The sequence below is a fragment of the Perissodus microlepis genome, chromosome 15, assembly GCF_051167445.1.
Source record: "Perissodus microlepis isolate ML-2025 ecotype Zambia chromosome 15, ASM5116744v1, whole genome shotgun sequence".
Classification (NCBI taxonomy): domain Eukaryota; kingdom Metazoa; phylum Chordata; class Actinopteri; order Cichliformes; family Cichlidae; genus Perissodus; species Perissodus microlepis.
In genome coordinates, this window is record NC_140475.1 from 21,018,894 (window position 1) to 21,046,140 (window position 27,247).

The 27,247-nt window shown below is 40.3% G+C and overlaps 3 protein-coding genes across 6 annotated transcripts; all 3 read left to right on the forward strand.

Annotated features, from left to right (window-relative positions):
• The first annotated feature begins 6,555 nt into the window (after positions 1-6,555).
• On the forward strand, positions 6,556-14,920 carry LOC146372120 (uncharacterized). Of its 2 annotated transcripts, XM_084952736.1 has the most exons (6): positions 6,556-6,624; positions 7,145-7,164; positions 7,810-8,001; positions 8,390-8,586; positions 8,728-8,758; positions 14,692-14,920. In XM_084952736.1, exons 1-6 carry the CDS (start codon positions 6,590-6,592, stop codon positions 14,841-14,843), a joined length of 627 nt encoding a protein of 208 aa, XP_084808862.1. In that variant the 5' UTR covers positions 6,556-6,589; the 3' UTR covers positions 14,844-14,920. The 2 variants fall into 2 exon arrangements, with proteins under 2 accessions (XP_084808862.1, XP_084808861.1); XM_084952735.1 differs by lacking the exon at positions 6,556-6,624 and having other exon boundaries at positions 6,855-7,164.
• A 1,054-nt stretch (positions 14,921-15,974) lies between these two features.
• LOC146372121 (uncharacterized) lies at positions 15,975-18,752 on the forward strand. The gene is made up of 5 exons (XM_084952743.1): positions 15,975-16,288; positions 16,707-16,899; positions 17,223-17,425; positions 17,522-17,546; positions 17,881-18,752. The coding sequence occupies exons 1-5, from the start codon at positions 16,286-16,288 to the stop codon at positions 17,979-17,981; spliced, it is 525 nt and encodes a 174-aa protein (XP_084808869.1). The 5' UTR covers positions 15,975-16,285; the 3' UTR covers positions 17,982-18,752.
• Positions 18,753-20,055: 1,303 nt separating this feature from the next.
• On the forward strand, positions 20,056-27,237 carry LOC146372122 (uncharacterized). Of its 3 annotated transcripts, XM_084952738.1 has the most exons (7): positions 20,056-20,211; positions 20,450-20,469; positions 21,484-21,675; positions 21,931-22,133; positions 22,214-22,241; positions 22,520-24,441; positions 24,700-25,277. In XM_084952738.1, exons 1-6 carry the CDS (start codon positions 20,177-20,179, stop codon positions 22,603-22,605), a joined length of 564 nt encoding a protein of 187 aa, XP_084808864.1. In that variant the 5' UTR covers positions 20,056-20,176; the 3' UTR covers positions 22,606-24,441; positions 24,700-25,277. The 3 variants fall into 3 exon arrangements, with proteins under 3 accessions (XP_084808864.1, XP_084808866.1, XP_084808865.1); XM_084952740.1 differs by lacking the exons at positions 20,056-20,211; positions 20,450-20,469; positions 21,484-21,675; positions 21,931-22,133; positions 22,214-22,241 and adding exons at positions 25,825-26,027; positions 26,143-26,155; positions 26,502-27,237 and having other exon boundaries at positions 22,602-24,441; positions 24,700-24,722; positions 25,211-25,402; XM_084952739.1 differs by lacking the exons at positions 20,056-20,211; positions 20,450-20,469; positions 21,484-21,675; positions 21,931-22,133; positions 22,214-22,241 and adding exons at positions 25,825-26,027; positions 26,143-26,265 and having other exon boundaries at positions 22,602-24,441; positions 24,700-24,722; positions 25,211-25,402.
• The last annotated feature ends 10 nt before the right edge of the window (positions 27,238-27,247 follow it).

The window sequence follows — 27,247 nt, forward strand, 5'->3', positions numbered from 1 at the left end:
TTATCCACATGTTGACTGTAACAGCAAGTAGTGGTGCAACGGATCACGGTTGACCCGTAATCCGAACCGATCCCACTCCACGGTTCGGCACGCACGTGATCCGAAGATTCGAAAAAGAAGGAAGAAAAAGTATGTGTATGGTGCGCGTGGTGGGTCTGTCAAGCAATAGTTATGGCCAGCGCTAGCGGTCCAAGTGGAGGAGCAGAGGAGTTTGCGGCATTTAAGCAGCCCTTTGCTCCCCAGTCCGACCGGGCTAAAGCTATTACAAAATCTATTGGGGTGTTTAGCTACAGACGGGAGGCCGTATTCCGTTGTGCAAAACAAGGGATTTAAACTATGATGAACGTGCTTGAGCTACGCTATGATATCCCGTTGCGCGTCCACTTCAGTGACAAGATCGTACCCAGGCATGTATGAGCAGGAAAAGTTTAAAGTTATGGCTGAACTGTCCCAGGCATCTTCTGTTGCCCAACTACAAACGGGTGGACCTCCAGGTCAACGGAAAGCTACGTGACCGTGACAGCTCATTATATCACAGCGGAGTGGTAGATACTGTACTGCCCTATATTGCACCTTAATTTCTTTTTATATAATTGCGTGGAATAAGTCTTGAGTTGAATGTTTTTAATAGGCAAAAAAATACTTTAAGAAGTTAATAAGTAAATGTTACATTTTTTTCTTTTTTGCTGATTCGAAAATTGATCCGATCCGTGACTTAAAACCGTGATCCGATCCGAACCTTGAGATTTTTGATCCATTGCACCACCAAGATTATCAAGAGCCTTAATGTTGCTTTTGCTCAGCAGTGGTTTTTGTCTTGGAAGTCTGCCATGCAGGCCATTTGTGCCCAGTGTCTCTTTCTTATGGAGTCATGAACACTGACTTTAACTGAGGCCTGCAGTTCTTTGGATGTTGTTCTGGGGTCTTTTCTGACCACTTGGATGAGTTGTTGCTGCTCTCTTGGGGTAATTTGGTCGGCCGATCACTCCTGGGAAGGTTCACCACTGTTTTCATGTTTTCACTATTGTGGATAATGGCTCTCACTGTGGTTTGCTGGAGTCCCACAGCTTTAGAATTGTCTTCATAACCTTTTCCAAGTTGATAGATCTCAAGTACTTTGTTTCTCATTTGTTCCTGAATTTCCTTGGATTGCACCATGATGTCTGGCTTTTGGGGATCTTTTGGTCTACTCCACTTTGTCAGGCACTTTGTCCTATTTAAGTGATGTCTTGATTGAGAACAAGTGTGGCAGTAGTCATGCTTGGGTGTGGCTAGAGAAATTGAACTCAGTTTTCGAAAGATGTGACACACCACAGTTAATTTATAAACATACAAAGTATAGGAAATCGGGAAGGGGCAGACACCTTTTCACACCACTGTAGTTTGGTTTTGGTGGCAATATGGAGATAAAGGGTAATCTAATCTAATAAACTGTTAAATGATAGATACAACTATATTACATGACCCAAAGAGTCATATGGGCAATCAGCTGACATGTTTCATTCACAACTTGGTTGTGGTATTTTTTCTTAAAAGCTCTATAATTTACATGAGTTATCTGTTACGGCCAGGTGGCCGGTACAAAGTTTGGACCCAAATGCAAAACACAATGTGGAGCAAAAATACGTTTTCACTGGTTTATTTCAGGAACACAGAATTTCAATGGCGAAACGTGAGTGAACACAGGGATTGGCCGTGAAAAGGGGGAGTGCGTGATTACGAGTCTCAGGAGGGGAAGGTACTGAAACTGAGGGAGAAGTCAGTTAATGGTCTGAGTGGGCTAGGAAAGGAAAGGAATAATACTGTAGTGCTGCGGCTTACTTGTGAGTGGAGGCAAGAAGCTCAAGAGGAGCAGGTTCTCCTGTGACCTGAGTTCCAGTGTTGTGGATGAGCCGGCAGGCAGGAGGACAGGCAGGCGAGCACAGTGAGTGTTAGTGAGTCCAGAGAAAATGTGATCCCAAAATCTTAGGAGATCTTCATAAGGTGACCAGCGTCTGAAAGAGGTAAGTAGCAGAAGGTAGCGTGGAATCATATTGTGGCTGTGTGGAATGAGAAGATAACAAGGTAAGTACAAATAATGAACACACGAAACAAGGGATTTCTAAGAGGCCTGTTACCACCATAGTGTAGCTGATGAACTGGGGAAGAACTGGGGGAGATGCTGATCTTAAATATCCCTCCTGCTGATTGCCAGCAATGAACAGGTGAGGGAGGCAGGTGTGGACCGAGCTCGACTCTGAAGGGGCGGACACCATGGAGTCAAAACAGCGTGGAAAAACACCACACACTCACTCAGATCGTAACATTATCATATCATTTAATGACTAGAGATAATAAAAATGTACAAAAATAGAACTGCATGAGAAAATTGTATCCATATTATATGTTGTGTCCATACAAGTTAAATGCATAGAGGGTCTGAAAGATTAGTTAAACCTTCACTTTTCCTAATGACCAGCAGAGAGGGGACAGCCTCTGGCTGCAAAAAGTCTTTGAAATATGAAGCTAAAAAGCTGCTGTTAAGTGTGGATTAAAACTTAGTTTTAATTGAAAATCAGCTTTTTAAAACTATATATGAGCATTTAGAATTTACACACTTGTAGTTTCCATCATCTATTTCTAATGGTCTTTACTTATTATCTCTTTCCCACCATTTTCTCCTCCTTTTCTTCATCTACTCCACCACTGATGCTCTCTTTCCCCTTTTTCTTCTCACCTCGAACTTAATCTCCTGAACTGAAGGGCTCGAACACACCAAAGCATGCTCCAAGATGCTTATTTATTCCCATTATTGTCACAATTAAAAGTCTCCAGAGAGCTGACAAGGGTGATTTGTGCGACTAAACAACAACAGGTGGAGATAAACTAATAATATGCCAGCTAATCTCAGGTTCAAGTGTCCTAAAAATCACACTTTCCCTCTGATAAACAGTTTGACTGAATTCTAAAGTGCCTGAGTCATTAATAACGTTATCCTCAACAAGTCCCTTCAATATGGCCGTCGTCGTACAGAAATGAGCTTCATTGACTTGTTTTGGACTCCTTCCCTCCTTCCTTCAGCCAGAGTACATAGATGTGGATGCTCCACACCTTCATCATGAGGTAAACAGTAAATGACACATAGCGTGTGAGGTGACTCAGATTTAAAATATTGCAAAAATATTTATTTGTCAAGTTGTATATTTTTGATTTACTAATCAGTGTTGATGTTATTAAAATATTTTAAAATGCCTGTGTGTACAAAAACATTTGTATACACAATCACAAAGTGGAAGAGCATATTTGGGTTAGTCCGATGGTGAGGATCTCTGTGAACAGCCTGTTAAATTTTTGTGACTCTCAGTGGAGACCCAAAACTTTTATGTTGGCCTAACAAACTTTAGGCCGACTTTAAATGAGTAAAATAGCACTTGTTTATGGTGTCAGCTGAGCTTAATCATTGCCTTAGAGACACAAACCAAAGCATGCTTTACGACTGGCCTATTGTATGATTAACAACTCGATATCATATGAGCATGTGTTTCTCATTCAGAGCCAGCTCTTGTCCATCAACTCTCACTTCCAAACAGTGAGACATGATGGACGTTGTTTGATGGTGGTTGTTTGAAACTGCACACATTTAGGCTTTAACATAACACATCGTTAACCAGTCAGTTACATCATGGCAGCTCATCTTTAGCTGAGCAGCTAATTTTCACTAGTCTCTCTTCAGTATAAATATAGTTGAGTTGGTGGGTGGGGAATCTTGCATTTTTTCCCACTTCAACGCTTAGTGTCATGTGAAGCCTGTGCTTTGGACTGACTTCATTTTTTTAAACAACACTGCCTCCCAGTGGTCATAATCTGTATTGCAGAGTCTAATGAGAACAACAAACAACTGTTTTTTTGTTTGTTTGTTTTTTTCATCAAGGTTCATGTACAAATGTGAGTCTAAGTGAGGAGACATGAGCGTGAATATGTCACGGTTTGCCAGGGCAAGCTGTGGGGATGTGGGGGAAAATAGGACCCAAAACGCACTGCAAACGGTGCGTTTATTTACAGTGCGATAAATGATAATAAATCCCCGTGCTTTCCCTTTACTCCCGTGTCGTGTCTTCCCCGAAAAGTCTTTGTCTTTGTGCTCTCCGCTCCGGTGTCTCAGCACTCCCCGCCCTGGCTGCTGTCTGGCGTTCCACACTTCTCCTGGGGAAACAGAAGCAGCCGTTAAGACACAATACAGCTGCGTGCATACACATACTAACTTTACTGAGCTTTAAGACTAACGTGGAGTCTCACACAATTATCCCGCGCTGAGGAGCGCTCAGCCACACTCTCAAGTAGCTCCCTTGACAAGGCTTCATTAGCTGCAGGTGTGTGTACTCATCCGCTTCAGGTGTGGCCAGCTTCCAGACGGGACACACCCACCAGGCCTGCCTGATCCCCATTGCTCATCCACACCCATACACACACCCACTTGCCTATATATACACAAGCATGGAGAACACAAGAACAGCAGCAGAGTGCAGCAAACATGCATAATATAAAACGAGTCCACAACCGCTCATGGACCCTGACAGAATAAGACTCGTGAAATTTTAAACAGAAACAAAATTCCATGTAAATGATACTGCTTTGGGCTGATTGTGTTACATATGATTGTGATTACATATATTGTGAAGGATAAATATAAATCCTTCAGATTTGTGTATCCGATCTGTATTTATTTCTAACAATTGTTCTAATCGTCTAATGAAAATAAAGTATAAGTAAATTTTAACTTGCAGACCAGATTCACAGATACATTTATGATATTCACTCTATAAAGGTTGTTCTATCTTACGTTGGTTAGATAGATTGACACCCAGTATGAGTTTTTCCATTATGGTCAGATCAATACAGTCTCTCTATATGGTTTTAGTGTTTTAATAACCAAATCAGATACTTTTATCACTCTATTATTTGAGAATAAAATGACAAATAGAATTTCAGTCTGTTATTTATTTTAAATGTTGGTTAAAGCTTGGTACCTTATAGAGTAAATAATGAATCATTCATAAGTTTGTATAACTGGAGCTTGTGTCTCATCAGTAATGCTGATGATGTAGAAATAGGAGAGACATTGTAATATTCTACTGTTAAAAGTGGGGATTAAAATATATGCAGAGTAAGAAGGGGAAAAGACACTCTGTTTTGCCTCAATTTAATTTTCTTTAGTAAGTGAAACTTAACATATAAAGTGAAAGTACTTCAGCAGAGTCAGTCTGTTAGGTCTGCACTCGCTGGCCTCAGTGACTCAGAGACTTATCCCCGTGAACAAAGCAAGACACTCAGAGCTCAGTCCATTTTAACTTGCAAGAGAAGCTGGTCTGGTCAGGATCTTGGAGCTACAAACTCCCCACCTGATCTCAGCCAACTTAAAAAAAATACAGTGTCCCCTCGCAGCCTTTTATTCAGAGATATCAGTTACAGAAACACCCCATTGTAAAACCCATATGGTTTCTACTAAGAGTTAAATGGCCTGCATTTGTATAGCGCTTTTCTAGTCCATAGGACCCCAAAGCGCTTTACACTACATTCAGTCATTCACCCATTCACACACTGGCGATAGCAAGCTACATTGTAGCCACAGCCACCCTGGGGCGCACTGACAGAGGAGAGGCTGCCGGAAACAGGCGCCACCAGGCCCTCTGACCACCACCAGTAGGCAAACATGGGGTTAGTATCTTGCCCAAGGATATTTGGCATGCAGCCAGGAGGCAGCCTGGGATCGAACCACCGACCTTCTGATTAGTGGCTGACCTGCTCTGCCACCTGAGCTACAGCCACCCCAAAGTTAAGGCACAGTGTGTGTGACTGTATGCACGTATGAGCATGTGAGTGCATGTGTGTGTACGTGACTCTGTATGCATGACTTCCTGCTAGTCATATGTGGTTACAGCTGTTTTACAACATCTATAGTCATAAAAGGGTCACCTTCCCTCACCCCCCATATATCGCTTAACCCCTTTAACGGTCCACCATATACAAGCACAGGTGAGCCCATAAATGGCAGGAAGTAAACATTCCTTCTAAATAAGGAAACCAGAACATTTACATGCAATGTGCCTGCAGTTAAACACTATAGCTAATACCATCCCCCACCATCCTAGGTGTCGGGGAGGGACAGAAAAATATCTGAACATGCAGTTTAGGACAAGGTTTACAGTTTTAAGCACAACAATGACAACTTTTATCAAAATCACTCCATCACAGTCCTTCGTCATTATTTCTGTGATTTTAGCTAATTTTGGGTCCTAGTATCCAACGCACTTTGTAGCTCACTTAAAAAAGCCACTAATATCAAATGAAATCATCTGACTCAAGTACTGTGATATGATGCAATATTATGCTCCAATTGACCTTTTTTAAATTAAGCTTTTTCATCTTTAGTGTTCTGAAAATATTTCTGTGTTTGGGAGATTTCCCAGTGCTCAGCATCTAAAAGTGTAAGGGAAAAAAACAGATAAGTGGATGAGTGGGTGGCTGTCTGCACATGTGAAAGTGAAAGTTTTGCAGTGACCATGACTTTCATTCACACTGCATTTCATTCTACTGCAGCCCGAGGAAAGATATGCCAGAGATTGAAAGAAATTATCAAGCTCTTTTGTAAGTAACCTTTTACTTTCTTTTTTCAACCCATGATGCTGTGAACTACTGATTCTCTGCCATGCAATGTAATAATGCAAATTACAGATAAATTACAATCAGAGTACTTTATTGAGGAAATTATGCGGTCATAGTTGATTTAGTATTAAATATTAAATTACATATATATGGTTGACATTGACGTGCCCCTGTTATCATACTGGACTTTGTTGTTTTCTCTGTGTCTGCTGTGCAGATAGTAAGGCTGTGGAACTTTTGCAGTGCGTACTTGTGCTTTAGAAGGAGGAGTTGGGTTTCCTGCGTCATTCAGTGGCGCATTTAGGTTTTCTCATCTTCTCACTGAACTGAACTGAATAATAATACAGATTAGTATCTCTTGGTTTTTTTTTTCAGACATCTATACCAGTGATAGTTTTTGTAGGGCAGCTGCTACTAAAGAGAGCTTGTGATGCACATTCACCTTCTGACTGTGGATAATTATGCTGAAAAATGTTCCTTTCTGTTTCTTGATCCTTGTTAGAGACATGGAACAGGAACAAGGTGAGAAAACAAGTTGATTTTTCAAGACTGCATTTGTTAAGTTGCATTAAACTGCATTTGGTGATTATAAAACATCATTTATTGATACTTCTACCATGATAATTATGAAGAGCTTTAATAACCAAACAAAAATCAAAATAAATATAGAGGAAGAAGACACACCTTGTTTTAATTCACTTTCATTTTGTGTTATAACTGAAACCACCTGTGGCGGGGCGTGGCCTGCGGTGCCGTGCAGGGAAGGTGGACGCACCTGCACGGCATCCGCAATCATGCCCCACCGACTTAAGCATAGCACTGGGTCCTGTGATGGTGTTGTTGTTGGTTATGTTGAGCTGGCAGTGGGAGAGCTGCAGCTCTGTGTGTGTCAATAAAGGATGCAGAGCATGTTAATGTCACCGGGTTTGCCGTGGTCATTTACACTACCCTATTAAAATGAAAGCACTGCAGCTGAGTCACTGCTTTGTGATTACTCCAGTAGTTTCAGCACATTTGGGGAGATCCTAATCAGCACCCTTAATAGTCCATGTAAAAAGCCACTGATAGATGATATATATATTTCTTTCACCTTCATCTGGCTCAAGTAGTACAAAATGATGTTACAGGTGAATAATGTACTTAAATTTCTTTTTCTTTCATCTTTAGTTTTGTGGAAAAAATTCTATGTCTGGAAGGCGGGAAGAACAAATGGAGCTCATTCTCAAATTGTTCAAAAACTCAAAGACATTGGCCACACTGAGGTGGACTCTCCTGAATATTGTGACTACCTTCTAGGTTTTTGTCCTGTTGTTTCACGAGTTGGAACAGACATCACAGAGGCTCTCAACAACAAACCTCGTAAGAAATGTTAAATCACACTAGTTTTCTTTTGTCATCACAAGTAAAGGGAAGTAATTTAAATCCCTGAATGTTAAATTGGTATCACGAGAAATGTCATGGTAAGAAATTGTAATTTACCTGTATGTGACCTACTTACATTAGTTGTCTTTTTCTCTTGTGTGTCAGATGGGAAGCTCCTGTGTGATATTCAGTTGAATAAGTAGATGGAAAATAATGGATGGATGAAATAATGTAAAGGGTTATGAAGAAAACAGTTGTATTTAATACAGAGCCTCATACAGTTTTAATGTCTTACAGCCTCAGCTCAATATCTAGTAACTTAACTAACTTAAATGTTTTTTCACTTTTCCTGAACCATCTGATCCCACTGTCTCTGTCCCTATAGTGGGTAAACCAGTGATTCTGGTGGTGATGCACCACACTCATGATACTCGTCGTGCTGTAGCCAAAAGCAGCAGACAGGTCGACGACCCAGATGTCTGCCTCACTGTGGATTGTCTCTTTTATGATGGCACCCTCCTTAACTGCAGTCTCAATGACAACATGTGGGCTGACATCAAGAATCATTTTGGAGTTACTCAGGTACTGACTAGAAATACTTATCTAATATTGATCTTTTGAATAAAGTAGTGGGTAGGTAGGTATGATTCAAACATTGCAGTTTGTTACAAATGCTCCAGTTAATTTGTTATTTGTATTCTAATTTTTCTTCTTCCTTTTTAGGGCTCTGGCTTGCTGACCAGGATAGTCAATTGTAAGTGTGACTACAACCATGAATTTCCAATTACAGCTTTTTTTTGCCCCAGTTTTACATTCAGATTAAAATGACAATGTATGTAGTTCTCCCACCTGTGAAATTTCTGCGAAATTAGCTGAAAAATACCTCAAAAGTTACACAGAACAGATGCAAACTGAGGGTTTAGATACACAGGAGGACATTAGGGCAGAATGGACACACCTTTGGAACACAACTGAACAGACCAGACATGACTGTGGAGACCGAAAGGGATCATAAAACATGATAGCTATAGCATTACCAAAGCACACAGATTAAACTTAATCATAACCTAGGAACATGAAGTAGAATATTAAAGAATCAAAAGAACAGAGAATACAATAGATTACCAAGGAAAATAGCAACCAGCTAAAGTTACAAAGAAGCCAGACCTAAAAACCAGAGGTTCCCTTTCAGTCGATTCACTCGGTACAACACATAAGTATGGGATATCACGCCCTCGCGTGTCCTGGCTGAAGAAACCTTTAATCACGCCTTTAAGGCAGATGACGTGTGATGACACGCGCACGGCCCCGCCTGCACATATAGCCGCTGTCATCGCAGTCATCACTCAGTTCTTACGCTCTTCACCTCGCTGAGAACACCTCTGCTGAGTTGGGCTAGCTAGCTGCTGCTAGTTAGCTCCGTTGTCTGCCGACTTGAACTTAGCTTAACGGCCCCTGTTGGTGTTAGCCTCCACCGCGCAGTTGGTGTGTAGGCTGCCCGCGGAGCGCTAATTTCAAGTTTTCCCGTGCAGCGTTTTGCTTTGTGTTTTGGAATGTACTCCAAACCGAAGCGAGCAAAGCAGAAATCTTCTGTTCGCCCCTGTCCTCAGGGATGCGGTTTCTCTTTGCACGACAGCGACCAGCACGATGCCTGCCCTGTCTGCCTGGGGATCGTCCACGCTAGGAGAGCGTTGACGGAGCCCGAAGCCTGTGCGTTTTGTCGCCAGCTCCGGCGCTCGACCCTGGAAAGACGGGTGACGTTTGTGGAAAAAGTGCTGGGATGCTCGGCTGTCGCACGGCATGACCCTCTCCTTTCCGAGTCTGGAGCCCCGGCTTCGTCCGAGTCCGAAGACGAGGATTTTCCGGTCGATGTCCCCGCAATTAGCTGGGCTGACCACATGGAATATGTTGACGGGTTAGCCGATGACGAGCCGGAACCATGCAGGAGCGCTGACGGGCTTCAGCCTGGGTTGAAGATTTATCGAGCTCAGGCCGGCACTGCTCGCACCATGAGCTCTGTCACCATGCTCCAGACGTACCAGGCACTGTGCCTGACGGAGCTCGGATCGCTGGTTCCTGATGACAGCCCGCTGGCACCTCTTCTTAACGAGGTCAGAGTCGCCACAGATTATATCCTCCGTGTGTCTCGCTGTGCAGCGCTCTCCCTGGGCAGAGGGATGGCTTCGACAGTAGTGGCGCAGAGGCACCTGTGGCTGACCCTCTCTGACGCCCCGGATAGGGACAGGGCTGTATATCTGGACGCACCAGTGTCTGCGGCTGGGTTATTCGGACATTCACTTGAAGCCATTCAGGCTAGATTCGATCTGAGGAAGAAGCAGATGGAAGCTCTGCGCGACATCATCCCCAGACGTCAGCCCGAGCCCAAGCCCGCAGCTAGCTCTCACAGGCCCGCCGCTCCTCTGCCGACTGGCAAGAGACCGGCGCCCACTGCTGAAGTGGGTGTGCCGCCAGTGAGAGCACATTCTCCGGCCCGAGCTCCACGCCAGTCGGCCTGGAGCAAAGGCCCACCCTTGGGCCCCCGGCAGGACCCGACGCCCAGGAGGAAGAAGCCTCAGCCCTCCTAGCTGTGGTTTCGAGTGGAGAGGGGGTCCAGCAGCAGGGAGACGCTGTTTTTACCCCTCTGTTGCCGCACAAGAGGTGCCGCTTAAGTTCTGTTCAGGTTGTCAGCCCCAGAAGGCGCTGCACTTTCCTAACACTGTCTCCCAAGCACAAAACCCCTGCACACAAAATGCCTCAGGTAATTCCCTGTTCAGGTGTGTTAAATGTTCAGGTGACCACATCGAGTGTTCCCGCTGTTTTTCATTGTTGTGCCCCAGAAAAGGTGCCTCCAACAAAATGTATAAATGTACATGTTTCCATGTTACAATCAATAAAGAGTGTTGTTTATTCTCAAACAATCAAATGCTCAGCCTGCAGGCAGAATGAGCCAGGTCAGGCAGGTGATGCAGTCCCCTGCAGACACACTGGGGGGCGACAACGCCCCGCCGACGGTGCTGCAGGTCAGCCGGCTGGCTGCTCACTTCCCTCAGTGGCGCGCTTGCGCCCCCTCTCCGTGGGTGCTGCGAACCGTTGCCATGGGTTACCGGTTGCAGTTCCGGGTCAAGCCGCCTCGTTTCCAAAGAGTCGTAAACACGACTGTCAACACCGAGGCGGCCATGATACTCAGAGAGGAAATAAAGGCGCTATTGCAGAAAAGAGCAATATGAGTGGTCCCCGCTTCGGAGACAGACAAAGGTTGGTACAGCCGTTATTTTGTTGTTCCGAAAAAAGGGGGAGGGCTTCGTCCCATCCTCGACCTGCGAGTCTTGAACACGTATCTACGAACGTACAGGTTCAAGATGCTAACACTCAGACAGCTCTTGAATGCGGTCGGCCCGGGAGATTGGTTTGCAACAATCGATCTAACAGATGCTTATTTTCATGTGGTTATACACCCGAAACACAGGAAGTTTCTGAGGTTTGCATTCGAGGGCGTAGCCTACGAATACCTAGTGCTGCCCTTCGGGCTGTTGCTCGCTCCTCGCACCTTTACGAAATGTGCCGAGGCAGCGCTAGCGCCCCTCAGAGAGAGAGGAATCCGCATCTTAGCCTACCTAGACGACTGGGCTCTCGTAGCTTGCTCCAGAGAGCAGGTGGAGACACAGCTGTCGCTGGTTCTGTCACAAATTCAGACAGTGGGGTTCTCTGTGAACTTTCAAAAGAGCTCGCTAATCCCGAGTCAGCAGATTACTTTTCTCGGTTTGGAAATATGCTCGCTTTCCAGCCGTGCACAGAGTGGCCGCGTTTCATCGCTGCCTCGCTCAGTTTCAGTTGGGACGCAGACTGCGTTTCCAGACGATATTAAGCTTGTTGGGCATGATGGCATCTATGATCGCCGTAGTGCCACTTGGACTGTTAAAAATGAGAGCGTTTCAATGCTGGACTCTCTCTCACCGTTTGTGTGCATCGCGTCACCTCCGGAGGAGGCTGCCGATAACCGCGTCTTGCATGCTAGCTCTCCGTCCTTGGAGGGAGCCCGGGCTGCTCCTGTCTCGCTCTCTGCTGTTATGGTGCAGTGTTCATTTTCTGTCTCTATGAGCCACCCATGTCCCGGGCCACCTGAACCTGGGGCCGGACCTTCTCTCCAGGGGGGGTCCTCTGGTGAGAGAATGGAGGTTACACCCTTTAATAGTGGCTCAGATTTGGGACCTATTTGGCAAGGCGCAAATAGATCTTTTTGCTTCCAGGGTAAATACTCACTGCCCCCTGTTCTTCTGCATAATCGACCACGATGCACCCTTGGGCTTGGACGCGCTAGCGCACCAATGACCAAACGTGCTCCTGTATGCATTTCCCCCAGTGGAAATGATATCTCCAGTTCTAGAGAGAGTGCGTTGGCATTCCCCCTCTCTCTAATTCTAGTGGCCCCTTGGTGGCCCATAAGGTCATGGTATGCAGAGATAATCAGCCTGCTAGCAGCGAGTCCTTGGCAGCTTCCTCTCCTTGGCAGCTTCCCCTCCTCTCCTCTCTCAGGCGGGAGGAGAAGTGTTTCATCCGCGCCCAGATCTGTGGTGCCTTCATGCTTACCTGCTGAGAGGTTAAACTTGATTGCTAAGGGTTTGCCACCTAGTGTGATAGCGACAATTCAGAGCGCTAGGGCCTCATCTACTAGAGGCTTGTACGCTTACAAATGGCGAGCCTTCGAGCAATGGTGCCAGGACCGCCACACTCTCCCATTTCAGTGCTCTATTGTGGGTGTTTTGACATTCCTGCAGGAGCTGCTGGATGAGGGCCTTTCATTTTCGACAATTAAGGTTTATTTAGCAGCTATATCTGCTTGTCATATTGGCTTTGACGGGGTGACACTAGGTGCACATCCCCTCGCCATACGTTTTCTGAAAGGAGTTCGCCGGCTGAGGCCCGTGCTTAAGTCCAGTGTCCCTGCTTGGGACTTGTCTTTGGTGCTGGAGGCCCTTTGTAGCCCCCCGTTTGAACCCATTGAGTCTGTGGATATGAAATTTCTTTCATATAAGACTGCATTACTTCTCGCTTTGGCTTCGGCAAAGCGAGTGGGTGACCTTCATGCGCTCTCTGTGCATCCCTCCTGCACACAGTTCTCTTCTGATGGCCACAAGGTCGTATTGCGTCCAAATGCTGCCTATTTTTCCAAGATCATGCCTGCATCTTCTAGCTCAATGGAGTTTGAGTTGCTGAGCTTTTGCTCCCCTGCTTTTGCATCTGAGGAGCAGAGGAGGATGCATTCTCTTTGTCCAGTGCGTGTGCTACGCACCTACATTGAGCGCACTCAGAATGTGCGTTTATGTGACCAGCTGTTTGTCTGCTTCGCTAATCCGAATAGAGGTAGAGCTCTGTCCAAACGGAGGCTGTCCCACTGGATTATAGAAGCTATCTCACTGGCATACGGCACCGGTGGTCTTGCTTTGCCCCACGGGGTGAGAGCTCATTCCACCAGGGGGATGGCAACCTCAAGGGGTGCCTGTAGCTGATATTTGTGCGGCAGCTAGTTGGGCATCAACGCACACTTTTGTGCGGTTTTATCGGTTGGACGTTACAGCCCCTTCGGTGGCTCATGCTGTCCTTTCTGCTGGGTCTACCACTCACTAAGGATGTGGTGTTCCGATTCCGGTTCGGTGGCTGCTCTGTGGGGCGTGTATATATGTCCCATACTTATGTGTTGTACCGAGTGAATCGACTGAAAGGGAACGAATAGTTATGTCTATAACTTCTGTTCCCTGAAGGAGAGGAACGAGGTACAACACAAGGTGGCCCCACTGAGCAGTTTGGCTCGGTGAAGAGCGGCTATCGAAATGAGTGATGACTGCGATGACAGCGGCTATATGTGCAGGCGGGGCCGTGCGCGTGTCATCACACGTCATCTGCCTTAAAGGCGTGATTAAAGGTTTCTTCAGCCAGGACACGCGAGGGCGTGATATCCCATACTTATGTGTTGTACCTCGTTCCTCTCCTTCAGGGAACAGAAGTTATAGACATAACTATTCGTTCTCAAAACACAAGGAACCGTAACCTCATAAATTCAAAACACTGGGCCAAAGACCCACATATGAGCTCGAGTCCCATCCCATTCTTAATCCATTAAATATGATACTGACCCAACCTTTTCAAATATAATTGCTTCATAGCTTCAATAGCTTTAACTAGACATTGTACAAGGTTTAGGGGTGTGTCTATGGGATTTTTTGACCATTAATCCAGAGGCGCATTTGTGAAGTCAGACACTGATGTTGACAGCAATCTCTGACTTTACGTGGCCTTTATCTTTGCTGCTAAATTGCTGTCGTTCCCAATCACTTCCACTTCGTTAATTCATTAATAATGAGAAAATTTCACAACTGAATTTGTTGTACCAGTGGCATCCTATCATGGTACCACACTGAAATTTACTGAGCTCCTGAGAGCGACCTGGTCTTTTGGTCTTTCATAAATGTTTGGAGAAGCAGTCTGCATGGCTGGGTGCTTGACTCGATAAATCTGAGGTTAAGAACGTGATTGGAGCACCTGAATTCAATGATTTAGATGGGCCCATGAAACTTTGATATTATTATTATTATTTTAATTGCAGTTTCTGCCATTTGCATTGTGTTTTGTATTTTATATATAATATTAAAAAATGCCATCTTTAATAATCTTTGTTTTTCTTCATTTTAGGGATAAAGAACCATCCACTGATTGTAGCACTCATCATTGCATTAATTTTTGTCACCATTCTACTAGTGACACGTCCACAAGTAGACAAGGTCGAGCATGCTCATGCTGAAGGCACTAACAAGTCGTCAAGTACAAATAAAACATATGTGTGAAATAATTCTGCTGAATGTATTATCCTAATTATGCTCATAAAGAATAAATACAAATCTTTCCTGTCTTTGTTGCTTTTCTGTACTTTATCTTATTGATCTTATCTTATTAACCTTTTACTTATTACTAAAAACGTGATTTACTAATAAATAATAATAAATATGGTGATGTGAAAAAGTGTTTTGCCTCATTCCTGATTTCCTATTTTTTGTCACACTGAAATGAGATCATCAATCAAGTTTAAATATTACACAAAGATAACACAAGTAAGAAAAATGTTTTAAATGTAGGTGTTTATTATTAAAGAGGGAAAAATCTAATCCTACATGGCCTTGTGCAAAAAAGGGAGCCTAAGCCTACTAACTGGTTGGGCCACCCTTAGCAGCAACAACTGCAATCAAGTATTTGAGAGTCTTTTAGAGCACCGTGGGGGAACTTTGTCCGACTCATCTTTGCAGAATTGATGTAATTCATTCACATTGGAGGGTTTTCAAGCATGAAGCGCCTGTTTAAAGTCATACCATAGCATCTCAGTCGGATCATTGTGCTTCAGAGTACATAGTTGTGGATGCACCGCACCTTCGTCACGAGGTAAACAGTAAATGACACACATAGCGTGTAAGGTGACTCAGATTTAAAATATTGATTGATTAATATATTGATTTACTAATCAGTGTTGATGTTATTAAAATATTTTAAAATGCCTGTGTATACAAAAACATTTGTAATTTTGGAAATACATTTTATGCCTCTCTTCAGCATAAATGTAGTTAGTTGAGTTGTTGGGTGGGGGATACTGATATTTTCTACTTCAACTTTCAGTGTCAGGTGAAGCTTGTGTTTTGGGCTGACTTCATTTTTCTACAACACTGCCTCCCAGTGGTCGTGATCAGTATTGCAGATTCTAATGAGATGAACAAACAACTGTTTTTTCTTTTTAATTTTTTATCAAGGTTCAGCTTTAAATTGTATCACACACATTTACAATGATTTTCAATAACTCACACCTCCTACCTTTCTTGTCTTTTCTCTCTCAAAACACATTCTCATCTCTGTTTTGTCTTTGTTTCTCAAATCAAAAGTGAAAGTGCTGCACTGAGAGGCGGTCGGGGAGGGGCTTTCAGCGTCTTCAGTGTGCCCGTGACACGAGTCACGTATCAAGCTCTTCCGTAAGTCGACTTTTAAAATGATTAACTAACCATATAAGGCTTTGAAGTGCTCCCTCATCTCTAACGTGCATGCAGATCACACTCTTCTAACGTTGTCTTTCTTTTTTCGTTTTTGACTTTGTCTGGATCCAGTAAAAGCTCGTGCAGAGCTTTCAGTGTTACCAACACTGACACATATTTACCTGCTGGCTGAATTTGTTCAACTTTTTAAATTCCAACTAAATGCTAATTTCTTCTTCCGCTTGTTTCCCAACGCAAAGAAAAGAAAGAAGAAAATGGTGAGAAAATACATTTACTTTATTACGTTTGTTAAACACTTGATGGCGCCATACAGCTGACAGTTCGTGAATGCAGCATTTTGCAGCATAATAGGGAACTGTTAAAGACATAAAGAGAAGTAAAGGAGGAGTGAATCTTTGACTTATGGTTTCACTAGATTTGGGGAGCACTTGATCTAGTGTCCAATCCAGTCACATGTCAGCTAATCCAGTGTTATCTGGATTATCTGACATGTGCATTTCCATTCATTAAGAAAAGCTCACATGGAAAAAGCTACATTCACACTGACAGTAATTCACCCACTTCCTTTAGTTTTGCTTATTTAGATCATGATTCATATAACTGGCACACACACAACATAAACTGCATAAAAATGATAAGCATATGCCTAAAATATTCTTTTTCATCCATCTGTAGCTTTGGAGAAAAAAATTATTTATCTTCGAAGCTGGAAATACAAATGGGGCTCATCGTCACATTGTTGAAAGGTTGAAAGATGTTGGCCAAGCAGAGGTGAACGCTCTAAATGAATGCGACTATCTTCTGGTTTTCTGTCCTGTTGTTTCACGAGTTGGAACGGACATCGGAGAGGCTCTGGACAACATGCCCCGTGAGGAAAATTTAATTAGTTTTTCTATTGTCTTCACTAATATTGTGAAGGAGTTGGTGCTTCTAAGTAACCGGGGAGATATACTGACAAATCCAGTGTCAATATTGTTTCTTAGATAAGGGCTATTCTCATATCTTTTTTGGAATAATGAAAAAATAGAAAATAAAAACAAGGATTAAGAAATCGGAGGTGAAGGATCTTGTTTACTGTAGAAGAATGTTCAGCTCATATGTCCTGCAGTATAATCTAAAGATGGAGTAATCCAAATTTTTGTTTATGTTATGGTTCTGAATCATTTCATCCTGTTGTCTCTGTGGTTACAGGTGGTAAACCAGTAATACTGGTGGTGATGCATCCCACCTTCAATCCAGATTATGTTGTAGCTGAAAGCCGGAGACAAGTGACCAACCCAAATGTCCACCTCACTGTGGACTGTCTGTTTCGTGATGGCAAGCTCCTCAACTCTAAACTTAACAATAAGATGTGGAATGAAATAGAGATATTTTTGGAAGTTTCCACTCTCCAGGTAATGACAAAATGTATTGATCTGTTATCAGGTTTACACATAATTATTTTGGCATATACTTCTTTCTTTCTTTCTTTGTTTCATTTTATTATTCAGGTTTTGTGGTTTGGAACGATCAAATGTAAGTATGATTGTTCCAGTTTCATACTATAACATTAAGGAGTGTTTCCCTAAGGGACACATTTTAAAGCAATTATCCCTCTTTGTTTTGTCTTGATAAGTCAGCATGTTAGAATAAAGCCTACTTGCTCATGGATTGAGACTAAGTCTCCAAGCCATTGCTGTATACAACAAAGAGGAATATATAGTTTAAACATATTAAAGTATACTGTAAATAGTCTTTTGGTGTTCAAAACTTTGAATCATAGAATTTAATATTCTAATAATGACTTTGGATTGTTTGGCCTATAAGAATGATCTGAAGTAACTCATTGCTCTTTTATTCTTCATTTTAGATTTGAAGAATCCTCGAGTACTTGGGATTGCAGCTCTAACTGCTGTAGTGATCTATGTGTATTTCAACAGTCCTGAAATAAAAAAGAAAATAGGGCTGTGAGAGCAGTCCCTGGATAGCAAAACCAAAAGGAATCTATTTTTTAAGGTCAAGGAGTCATATGGCTAAGTTCAAGGCTAAGTTGGAAATAACTACATAATCACATATTTTAGGTAATCGATTCAGCAACAACAACAACAACAACAACAACAACAACAACAATAACAATAATAACAATAATAAGGAGAAAGATTGTTAGATGAGCACTAGGACATTTTTCTAGCCATGTCATTAATGCAGACAGCAAACTAGATGCACATTTCCATGAAAACAAATTGTCCTGTAAAACAACACTGTGCACTGCTGTACTGATATACAGTGTTGGTTTACTAAAATCACTTCACACATCCAGGGTATCTTGTTGGTTATATTGCAACTTGGTGAAGCTATAAATAAAAGCAAATCATCTCTATGACGTAATTCTGCTGATTTGTCCAAATAATCTTATCAAAACGAAATCATTTGTGAATAATAAATTCAAATGTTTCATATTTCTGTTGCTTGTCTATGCTTATTAATTTATCTTGGATCTAAGTGTGAGTAAACTCTTACGTAACATAACATCCTTTAACCACCAATACCTTCACTGCATTTTGCCTGTAATTTATACAGACCTGTTACATTTTGTTTATATCTTCTGCTGTTATTGAATTGTATTTTTTGTTGTATTACTTTCACATCAGTAAATAATGACGTGCAACTCCTACATCCTGGAAATATTTGTTTATTTACAGCTGAGTTGAATTGCACAAGCCACTGTAAATAAATGTAAATAAAACAGCAAAAGAGTTTAAATGTTTTAGCATTAACTGTCCTAAACAGAAAAAAATGAAATGATGGTCTGCTGAGCAGCTGAGTGGAAGCCCTTCCTTTGAGTCAAAAACAACAGTAGTGCAGGGTGTGATACTGGGCGGGACAACCAATGACTCTCCTATATGTAGTATTTTTTTTCTTAGGTAATGTAAATATAAACATATTTGGATCTGACATTTGTCAGATCTGGACTCAAAACGTGAATCTGATACCAGTGAAAACAAGATGATATGGCCAATCTATTCTAATTACTGTCAAATTTGTTTACTAGGCCATGCAGAAGCAGCATCAGTAACCAAGAGAGCTAAGACAACACAGAGGAAAATGAAGGCTAAGTGAAATTAGCTTGGAGGCATTTCACTCTGGCTAACCAACAGTATTTACTTGCATGTTGGCAAATGTTTTTAACTTAAGAGCAACTATGGTCAAGTGAGCTGACACTACTATTTCTCTCTCTCTCGCTCACTCTCACTGTCAGTGCATGTAGTGTAACAACAAATGCTTTTACTGCACTTAACATGTTGTCCCCAAGTCTATGAGTTTTATTAAATGTCAGCAGTTGCATGTGTTTGTGTGCATGTGTGTGATGGTATGAGCAGTTAAAGGACTCAAACTGAGAAAAGGAAAGAAGAAACTAGTGTGACTATAAATAATAAAGCAAATAGCTTTTGTTCATTTTTAATTCAAATATTTTTGTCCTGTTGTCACTAATAAATAATTATTAGGTATTTATTTGAAAAACAAATTATTGAAGTAATATTTGTGTTGAGACTGACGTTGCCTGAAACATTAAAAAACACAAAGCTTAATTAACAGCTCAATTAACCTCGGTACTGCATACTCGTTATCGGTAGATACCTGACACCATTATGCTGGTATGAGAACAGAGTAAAAGGAATACAATTTGACATCACTTGTCTCTTAGTTAGAATAAATGTAATAAATTAGTTTTCAGTGACACATGAAGTTGGTGTTTGAAGACTGACTTCAGTCCAATCAGAGCCACTTTCAGATTGTCTTTTTACAACACTGCCACCCAGTGGATATATTTGTCATATTTCTTGAGAAGAACAAACAGTAAAAGTTGTTGTGAAAGCATGGGTAAATATTAACTGTGTACACCTACGCTATATATGGTGCAATTAACCCCAAATTTTGAACATGTAGTTTGGAGACCCCAACATTGTAACTGCTAGTGTCTTTGTATTGCACACTATAGTAACTACATTTCCTCCGCTGCTGCTGTGCTCTTATCTTATTTCCTTCAGCACACAGTTATGTCTGCAGTTCCTGTTCCGTGACTGACACGTTGCCTTCAACAAACAGTGGAAGGAAGACTGGACGTGGGGGAGGGGTGTTCATTGGTCTTGAGCGTGGGGTAAGATATGGCAGAGACACCAACATCTTATCAAAGTACTCCGTAAGTAAGCTTCTTAAATATTGGTTTTAGATCCTTTTTCTCAGACTGTTAAAAGCTAAATCCCAGATTATACACTGCTAAGGTTTGGGTTTTTTCATTTGTTTTTTTATGCTGTGTTCTATTATAAGTTTGCGCAGAACAGCTGTTACCAGGATGTACGCATATTTACCTGAAGTAATTCAGCTTTGTTAAAGGGTCTGACTAAGGCACCTTTCTCTCTTTCCATGTCCCTACTTAGAAGCACAAATGAAGAAAATGGTGAGCAATTACATTTGTTTTTTCTAACTTAATTTCAAACACTTTACACTTCCTGACAGCACCATGCAGCAGACTAGTAAAAAGGAACTTCAAGTTTGACGAATTGCAGAATTTGCAACTAAAATTGGAATTGCTTTTGGTTAAATGAGAGTGCATACTGGACTTGCAGTATATTCACTGCCTAGAAATGTAAATAATTGCTCCTGCTGCTCATAATTACTCTCATTTTTCATGTCTAGGTCTAGTTTTAGATGTACCAGCACTGCTCAAAAACTTACTGCATCTTTACACTTCTGTGACTGCGACTGCATTGTCTTTGATCTTTTAAACTCTGGTTAAAAGCACCACGGTGTTGCAGGCCACTAAACATGCTCTGTTTTTTTCTATACTGTTTTAACTTAGTTTCACTTTCTCTTTTAACTGGAAATTGTATTAGCATGCTAATCCATGCTAATCTAAACTGAAGGGCAGAGCTGCAGGTCTATGATTACTTCTGTGGTTTAAAGTTTAAACAGATTTTGGGAGCAGCTAAAAAAATCTATTTTGCTTAGATGGACTTCCATTAGATCTCTTCAGGTCTAAATAGATCTAAGTGTCCTAAGGGTACTTCCTGTTATTTCAAAGAAGCTGCCTGCTGACCTTCAAACATGTACTTAAAACCTTTTTATTCTTACAGTTAATTCTTTGTGTGTGTGTGTGTGTGTGTGTGTGTGTGTGTTATCTTGTATTGTATTTCTTTGTAAAATTTTGTTTTGTTTTGATTTAGAGCTACATAGTTTTTATCTTCCTATCTTTTAATTTAAGCACATTGTGTCTAATGAAATCTTCTACATTAATAAAATTTACATCCATATGTTATACATACTGTAATTAACACTGAGGTGAAAAGTTGACATAATTTTAGATTATTTTGAAACTAGCGCAATGGACTCAAGATTTATCTTCTTTTGCTTGAAGCTGTGCAGCTACACAAAGTTAAGAACAATTATCCATTTTTTTTTTCCAAATCTTTAGCTTTGGGGAAAAAGTTCTACGTCTTCGTGGAGGGAAAGACAAATGGGACTCATCATTTCATTGTTAAAAAGATGATCAGCTTTGGCCAAAGAGAGGTGAAGTCTCCAGGAGAATGTGACTACATTCTGGTTTTCTGTCCTGTTGTTTCAAGAGTTGGAACAGACATCACACATGCCTTGAGCAAACTGCCTTGTAAGAAAAGCTACATTATACTATTTAACATTGATTGAACCTTATAAATGATTGTGGGAAGGTATTCTAAAAAATGCAACTGTATGTGACTGGTCTTACATTAGTTATCCACCTATGCAGTATTTACATATAAAACTTGGTCAGGAACATGTGCAAAGAGCCACATACAGCCACATGCTCATAGGCTACAGATGGAAAACATGTTTTGAATTTCTTGTTTTGAATCATTTCACCCTCTCTTCTTTGTGTTTTCAGGTGGTAAACCAGTAATACTAGTAGTGATGCATCATACCTTCAATATTGATTATGTTGCGGGTGAAAGCCGGAGACAGGTGGATAACCCACATGTCTGCCTCACTGTGGACTGTCTGTTTTATGAAGACAAACTCCTGAATTCCAACCAGAATGAGATCATGTGGCATGAGGTGAAGAAATTTTTGCGGGTTCCTCCTACTCAGGTAAGTGACTGATCTAACACAAGGCTTATTATCAGTAAAGGATGATCACTGTGGCTGATTTCTTTCATTCCTTCTTTCAGATGTCTCCCAGTCAGAACTTCATGGACTGTAAGTATGACTGTAATATTTCTTCTTTTTAATTTAATCAGTTTTTTCTAAAGTGTTTTAGTGTAAAATGTGATGTAATTTAGCTTTTGAACTTGATCACATTTGTTGCTTAGCCTAATACATTGCTTTGATTTATTTTAAATTTTGATTGTTTGCTGCTTTTGAGAGTAATCAAAACCATATGCAGCGCTGTCAATCAGATTAATCAGACTATAACAATGGTAACTGTAAATTATACCAGACTTATTGCTCCTTTCTTCTTTCTTTCTTTTTTTTAGGTTGGGTGATACTTTTGATAGTGTTTATAGTAGTTGTAGGTTTGGCTGTGATATTAGCTGTATACATGATAAAAATGCTTAAATGAAAATGCCAGTGAAAGCTGATGTGGGTGTTTGTAGGTCTGAGTCTTTGATCAGTTAGCAAAAGTAGAATAGAAGTGAAATGATGTAAACGCTGATTATACTGATAGATATGTGAAGACATTCTCTTTACTTGATGATAATATGAAATTATGTGATTTTATATAAAGTTTGTAGTTTGAGTGTGTGTGTGTGTGTGTGTGGGGGGGGGGGGGGTGTTAATAAATAAAAGCAACTCAGTTCTGAAATAAATGTAATCACTTTTGTTAACAATAATTATGTTAATAGTTACGCAGCTTTATTTGATTATAATGTTGAGATTATATAATTTGCCAAGTACAAATTAAATCAGGTGTATATGTGTGTGTTTTCTGTATTCATTTACTTATTTCGTTGTTTCAATAGTGTATTTATTAATTTTATAAAAATAAAGCGAGGAAACTGCAGTATACACCTTTAGCAGTGATACTTTTACTACATTTTCCCAAAAATATACTCATAGATGTGACCTTTAGTTTACATTGTCTGCTTTGGTTTTGTTTTTTCTAGAATTACTTAAAAAAAAAAAACCTTTGAAAACCTTTCTTTTTGTTGGAAATACTTGGTTATTTACAGTGTTTTGATCAGTATAAAACACTGGTAATTAAACAGAAAAATACATATTTTTTAGTTTATGTTCTCACGTTCCACACACCTGTTGTATCTTTCAAAGTTATGATATTTTAAGAATAAAACAATGCATTGCTGGACTGTGACAACTCTTTTTGGTTTGCCATTATACTTTTTTCTTGCAGGCTGTCACAAATATTGACAAGTTGTGGATTTTCCTCTATAGCTATTTTACAGAAGATGAGTAGTTATTCAATCAGCTAACAATTATAATCACATCTTGGCAGCAAATTTTTTTTTCTTCTGACATCAAAGCTTTAGTACATGATCATTAAGGTCTCTTTCATGAATGGTTTATAGTTGCAATAGCAATATCAAATTCTGAGGTGATTGGAGATAATAAAAAAATGAATACTACAAACCACTTGAACAACATTAGATTAATTGGTAGAAAATAATCAATAAAAGACCAGAGTTATAGCACCCAGACACAATTTAGGCATTGCTGAATTAGCTTTGGAGATGACCACATCAGTTGCATTGGATGGGAAAATGGTCTTCACTGTGTGTCACTTCATCTTTGATGTCAAAGTTGTGCTACTGCTTGAATGTGCTCAACATAAGGGCATAGAAAGCAATGAGAAGTGTTAGAAGATGTACATAAACTCCCAGGTGTACCGTCCCTGCCTTAGGATGATAAAGCAGAGTATGCTTTATTATCGGCCTGTGCTATGATTGACAAGTCAACGTCATATGAGAATACAATGTGTTTTACAGTCAGATTCAGCCCTTGCTTCTCATGTGACTTTTCAAAGCACCAAGTTGGAACTGGGTGTGGCATCAGTGTGGCTACATGCAACTTTCAGCTCTTTATTCTATTAAACACAGTAATCTTTAGAAAGTACAGAGCAATCCAATCCAATTTTGTGAACATACTGTATATTTCAAATGCACAATTGACATTGTTTTATGCTGTAACAAACACTTTTGTGGTTTGTTCATCTCATGAAATAGTGCGTCCACTAGGTGGAGATGCTGTAAAAAGATGCCACGTGAAAGGGGAACAGGAATAACACCTGTCTTCAGATAGCAGCATCACGTGACACTGAAAGGACCTGTTTACTGACTGACCGTTGAAAATCAAAAGTGAAAGTACTGGAATAGACAAGCATTCATTGTTTTTTCAGTGTGGTGAAGAAAATGTCAGACACAAGAGATTACCAAAGGATATTGTAAGTAAACATCTGAATTTTAAAAAACAAAAACATCTCTCTTAGGCTGTGAAATGCTGCCTCTCTGCCATGCATTAGATTAATAGATTTCTATCCATCTAAGGTTGTTTTCTATTTTTAGCTTAGTCTTCCGGTTCTAGTAAGGGTTTACACTGAGCACCTTTTACTAACCTTGTTACATATTAACCAACTAGCTGTATTTATTGGATTGTTAAATTCAGACTAAAAGCTGCTTTCTCTTTCATAATCCCGATACAGAGACCAGGAAGAAGTAGAGCAAGGTGGGAAAAAAATACAACCTATTTTCTTATTTTATGAAACACTTAATGTTGCCTCCATAACACAACACTAACTATGTAGTTGCTGATGAATAGAGCTAGTTGCAGCTGTAGCATAAAAGAATTTAAACACCAAAAGGGAAATAAAGGTGTGGCCAGAACATAAATGCTAATGTTGCTGAGTTTGCATGCGTGCATGTAGGTGGGTGTGTGAAAATCTAAGAACACCAATAATTCAGTAGCTTCTACAACCATCTTTAGCAGCAATATGACTCTGTTTGACTTTATCAGTCTCTTCCACCACATTGTGGAGGAATTTGGGTGCCGTGCTCACACATAATTTGATTAAATAAAACTACAAATACTGCAAAAGGGTGTATTTTCTTTCTATTATGACTACAGTTATAATTGCACAGCATTGTGTGGATATGTAACAGTTTTAAAGAGTTACTTTGGAAAACTACCCAAATCTTCTTTTCCTTCATCTTTAGTTTCATGGGAAACATTCCATGTCTGGTTGGCGGGAAGAACAAATGAGGCTCACTATCCCATTATTGAAATGCTCAAAAGAATTGGTCAAACTCAGGTGAATTCTCCAGAAGAATGTGACTATCTTCTGGTTTTCTGTCCTGTTGTTTCACGAGTTGGAACAGACATCACAGATGCCCTGAGCAACCTGCCCTGTAAGAAATACTATATGACATTACTTAGTATTGAATAAAACTTTAATGTAGGAAGGTAATCTGAGAAATGTAACTGTATGTGAATGGTATAATAGCAGGATAATTAATTAAATAATTGTAGAAATGTATTTTGAGACCACAGCCTAAAAATTAAAGTTTATCTGCATCTGCCTGGTCTTATATAAGGTATCCACATCTGTATATTTAACATACAAATTTGTTATGAGAAATAATTAAGTAATAAGAAATAAATATGGATAACTAATGGATTAAAAATAGAAATAACTAAAACATATTTGTGACAAAAGGGTCATGCTTAACAGCCTTCATGGTCTGCAGTATGAGCTACAAAAGTAGAAACTTAATTTATGTGCTTCACTTTGTTTCCGACTCAGTTGATCTGGTTGCGTCTGTGCTTACAGGTAGTAAACCAGTGATTCTGGTGGTGATGCATCATACCATCAATCCTCATTATGTTGTATCTGAAAGTCAGAGACTGGTGAACAACCAAAACGTTCATCTCACTGTGGACTGTCTATTTTATGAGGACAAACTCCTGAACTGCAAACTCAATGATAACTTAGAAGATACACTCTTCAAGCTTTTTAAACTTTCAGTTTGTCAGGTAATGATTTCTCATACTGATTTAGTATTACACTTATATGCAATGAGTGTGTGGTGTGATATTTTTTTAAAATCAGTGATAATGACTTCTTTCTGTCTTTCTTTTTATTCTTCAGATGATTTTGTGGTGTAAGTATGACAGTCTTGATGTTATGTTACGCCATTTTCTAAACTGATGAAAACTTTGTGGTACAAGTTTCACCAAACATATAATGTTATTTCAGTGGACATTTTGAACTCTTTCCTTCTAAACAATAATATATTTCTCTACTATCTATTTGATCTTAGTTTGTTTTGTTTTTTTTCTGATTTTCAGAGTCAAAAAAATTGCATCTAGTGTTGCAATGTCCATCAAAAATAAAACCATTTACAAACATGGTTAAAATTTTGAATTAAACAATTAAATATCCTCATAAGTACTATAGATTGTTTTATATTTAGCTGACTTATTGTCCGTTTCCTGCCTTTATTTTAGATCTGAGGAGTCTTTGGACATGGTGTTGTATTACAACAAAATGATCCATCAGGAAATCACTGTGCAACTAAATTAAACATACCCTTTCTGGATTGTGCTGTTATTACCTTTAATAATTTATAGTTATGAAGTTTTGGGGTAGAATTTACTGATCTATACTGTTTGTTATATATCTATCACTGTTTTATATCTGGATCACAATAGAGGTGTAATGTTGCAAACATACCAGATCTGATTTTCAATAAATTCAGATTATCTGATCAGATAATCTTTACACACTGCGTGAAGATAAATTTATAATGTATAAGAAAAAACATGAATAAAAAAAAAAGAGCTTAAAGATAAGAAGTGAGTTCTTAATTATTTACTCCTTATTACGCCGTAATACTGCAGACATGCTAAAAGGCTCCAAAGTTCATTAAAAAGATGTTTTGGTTGCTAACTATACCTAGCTATACTGATGGCAAAGGAAATGTTGTGTTTTATAAACATGTATCTTTCACCGGGCTGCATGGCGCTAACGCGTTAACGAGCTAACCACACTAACGCGTTGCGGCCACGCAGCCCCACGCACGGGGCAATCTGCACGTGCGTGAAGCTTCTTCAGTTCTGAATGAACTGAAGAAGCTTGAGAAGTGAAACGTCTTCAAGCAACTTAAAGAAGTCCAGACGCTTTTCTTTCCAAGCTCCTTAGACTACGATGACCTGGATGACTGAGAACCTTCACAGATATGCTGACAGCACTA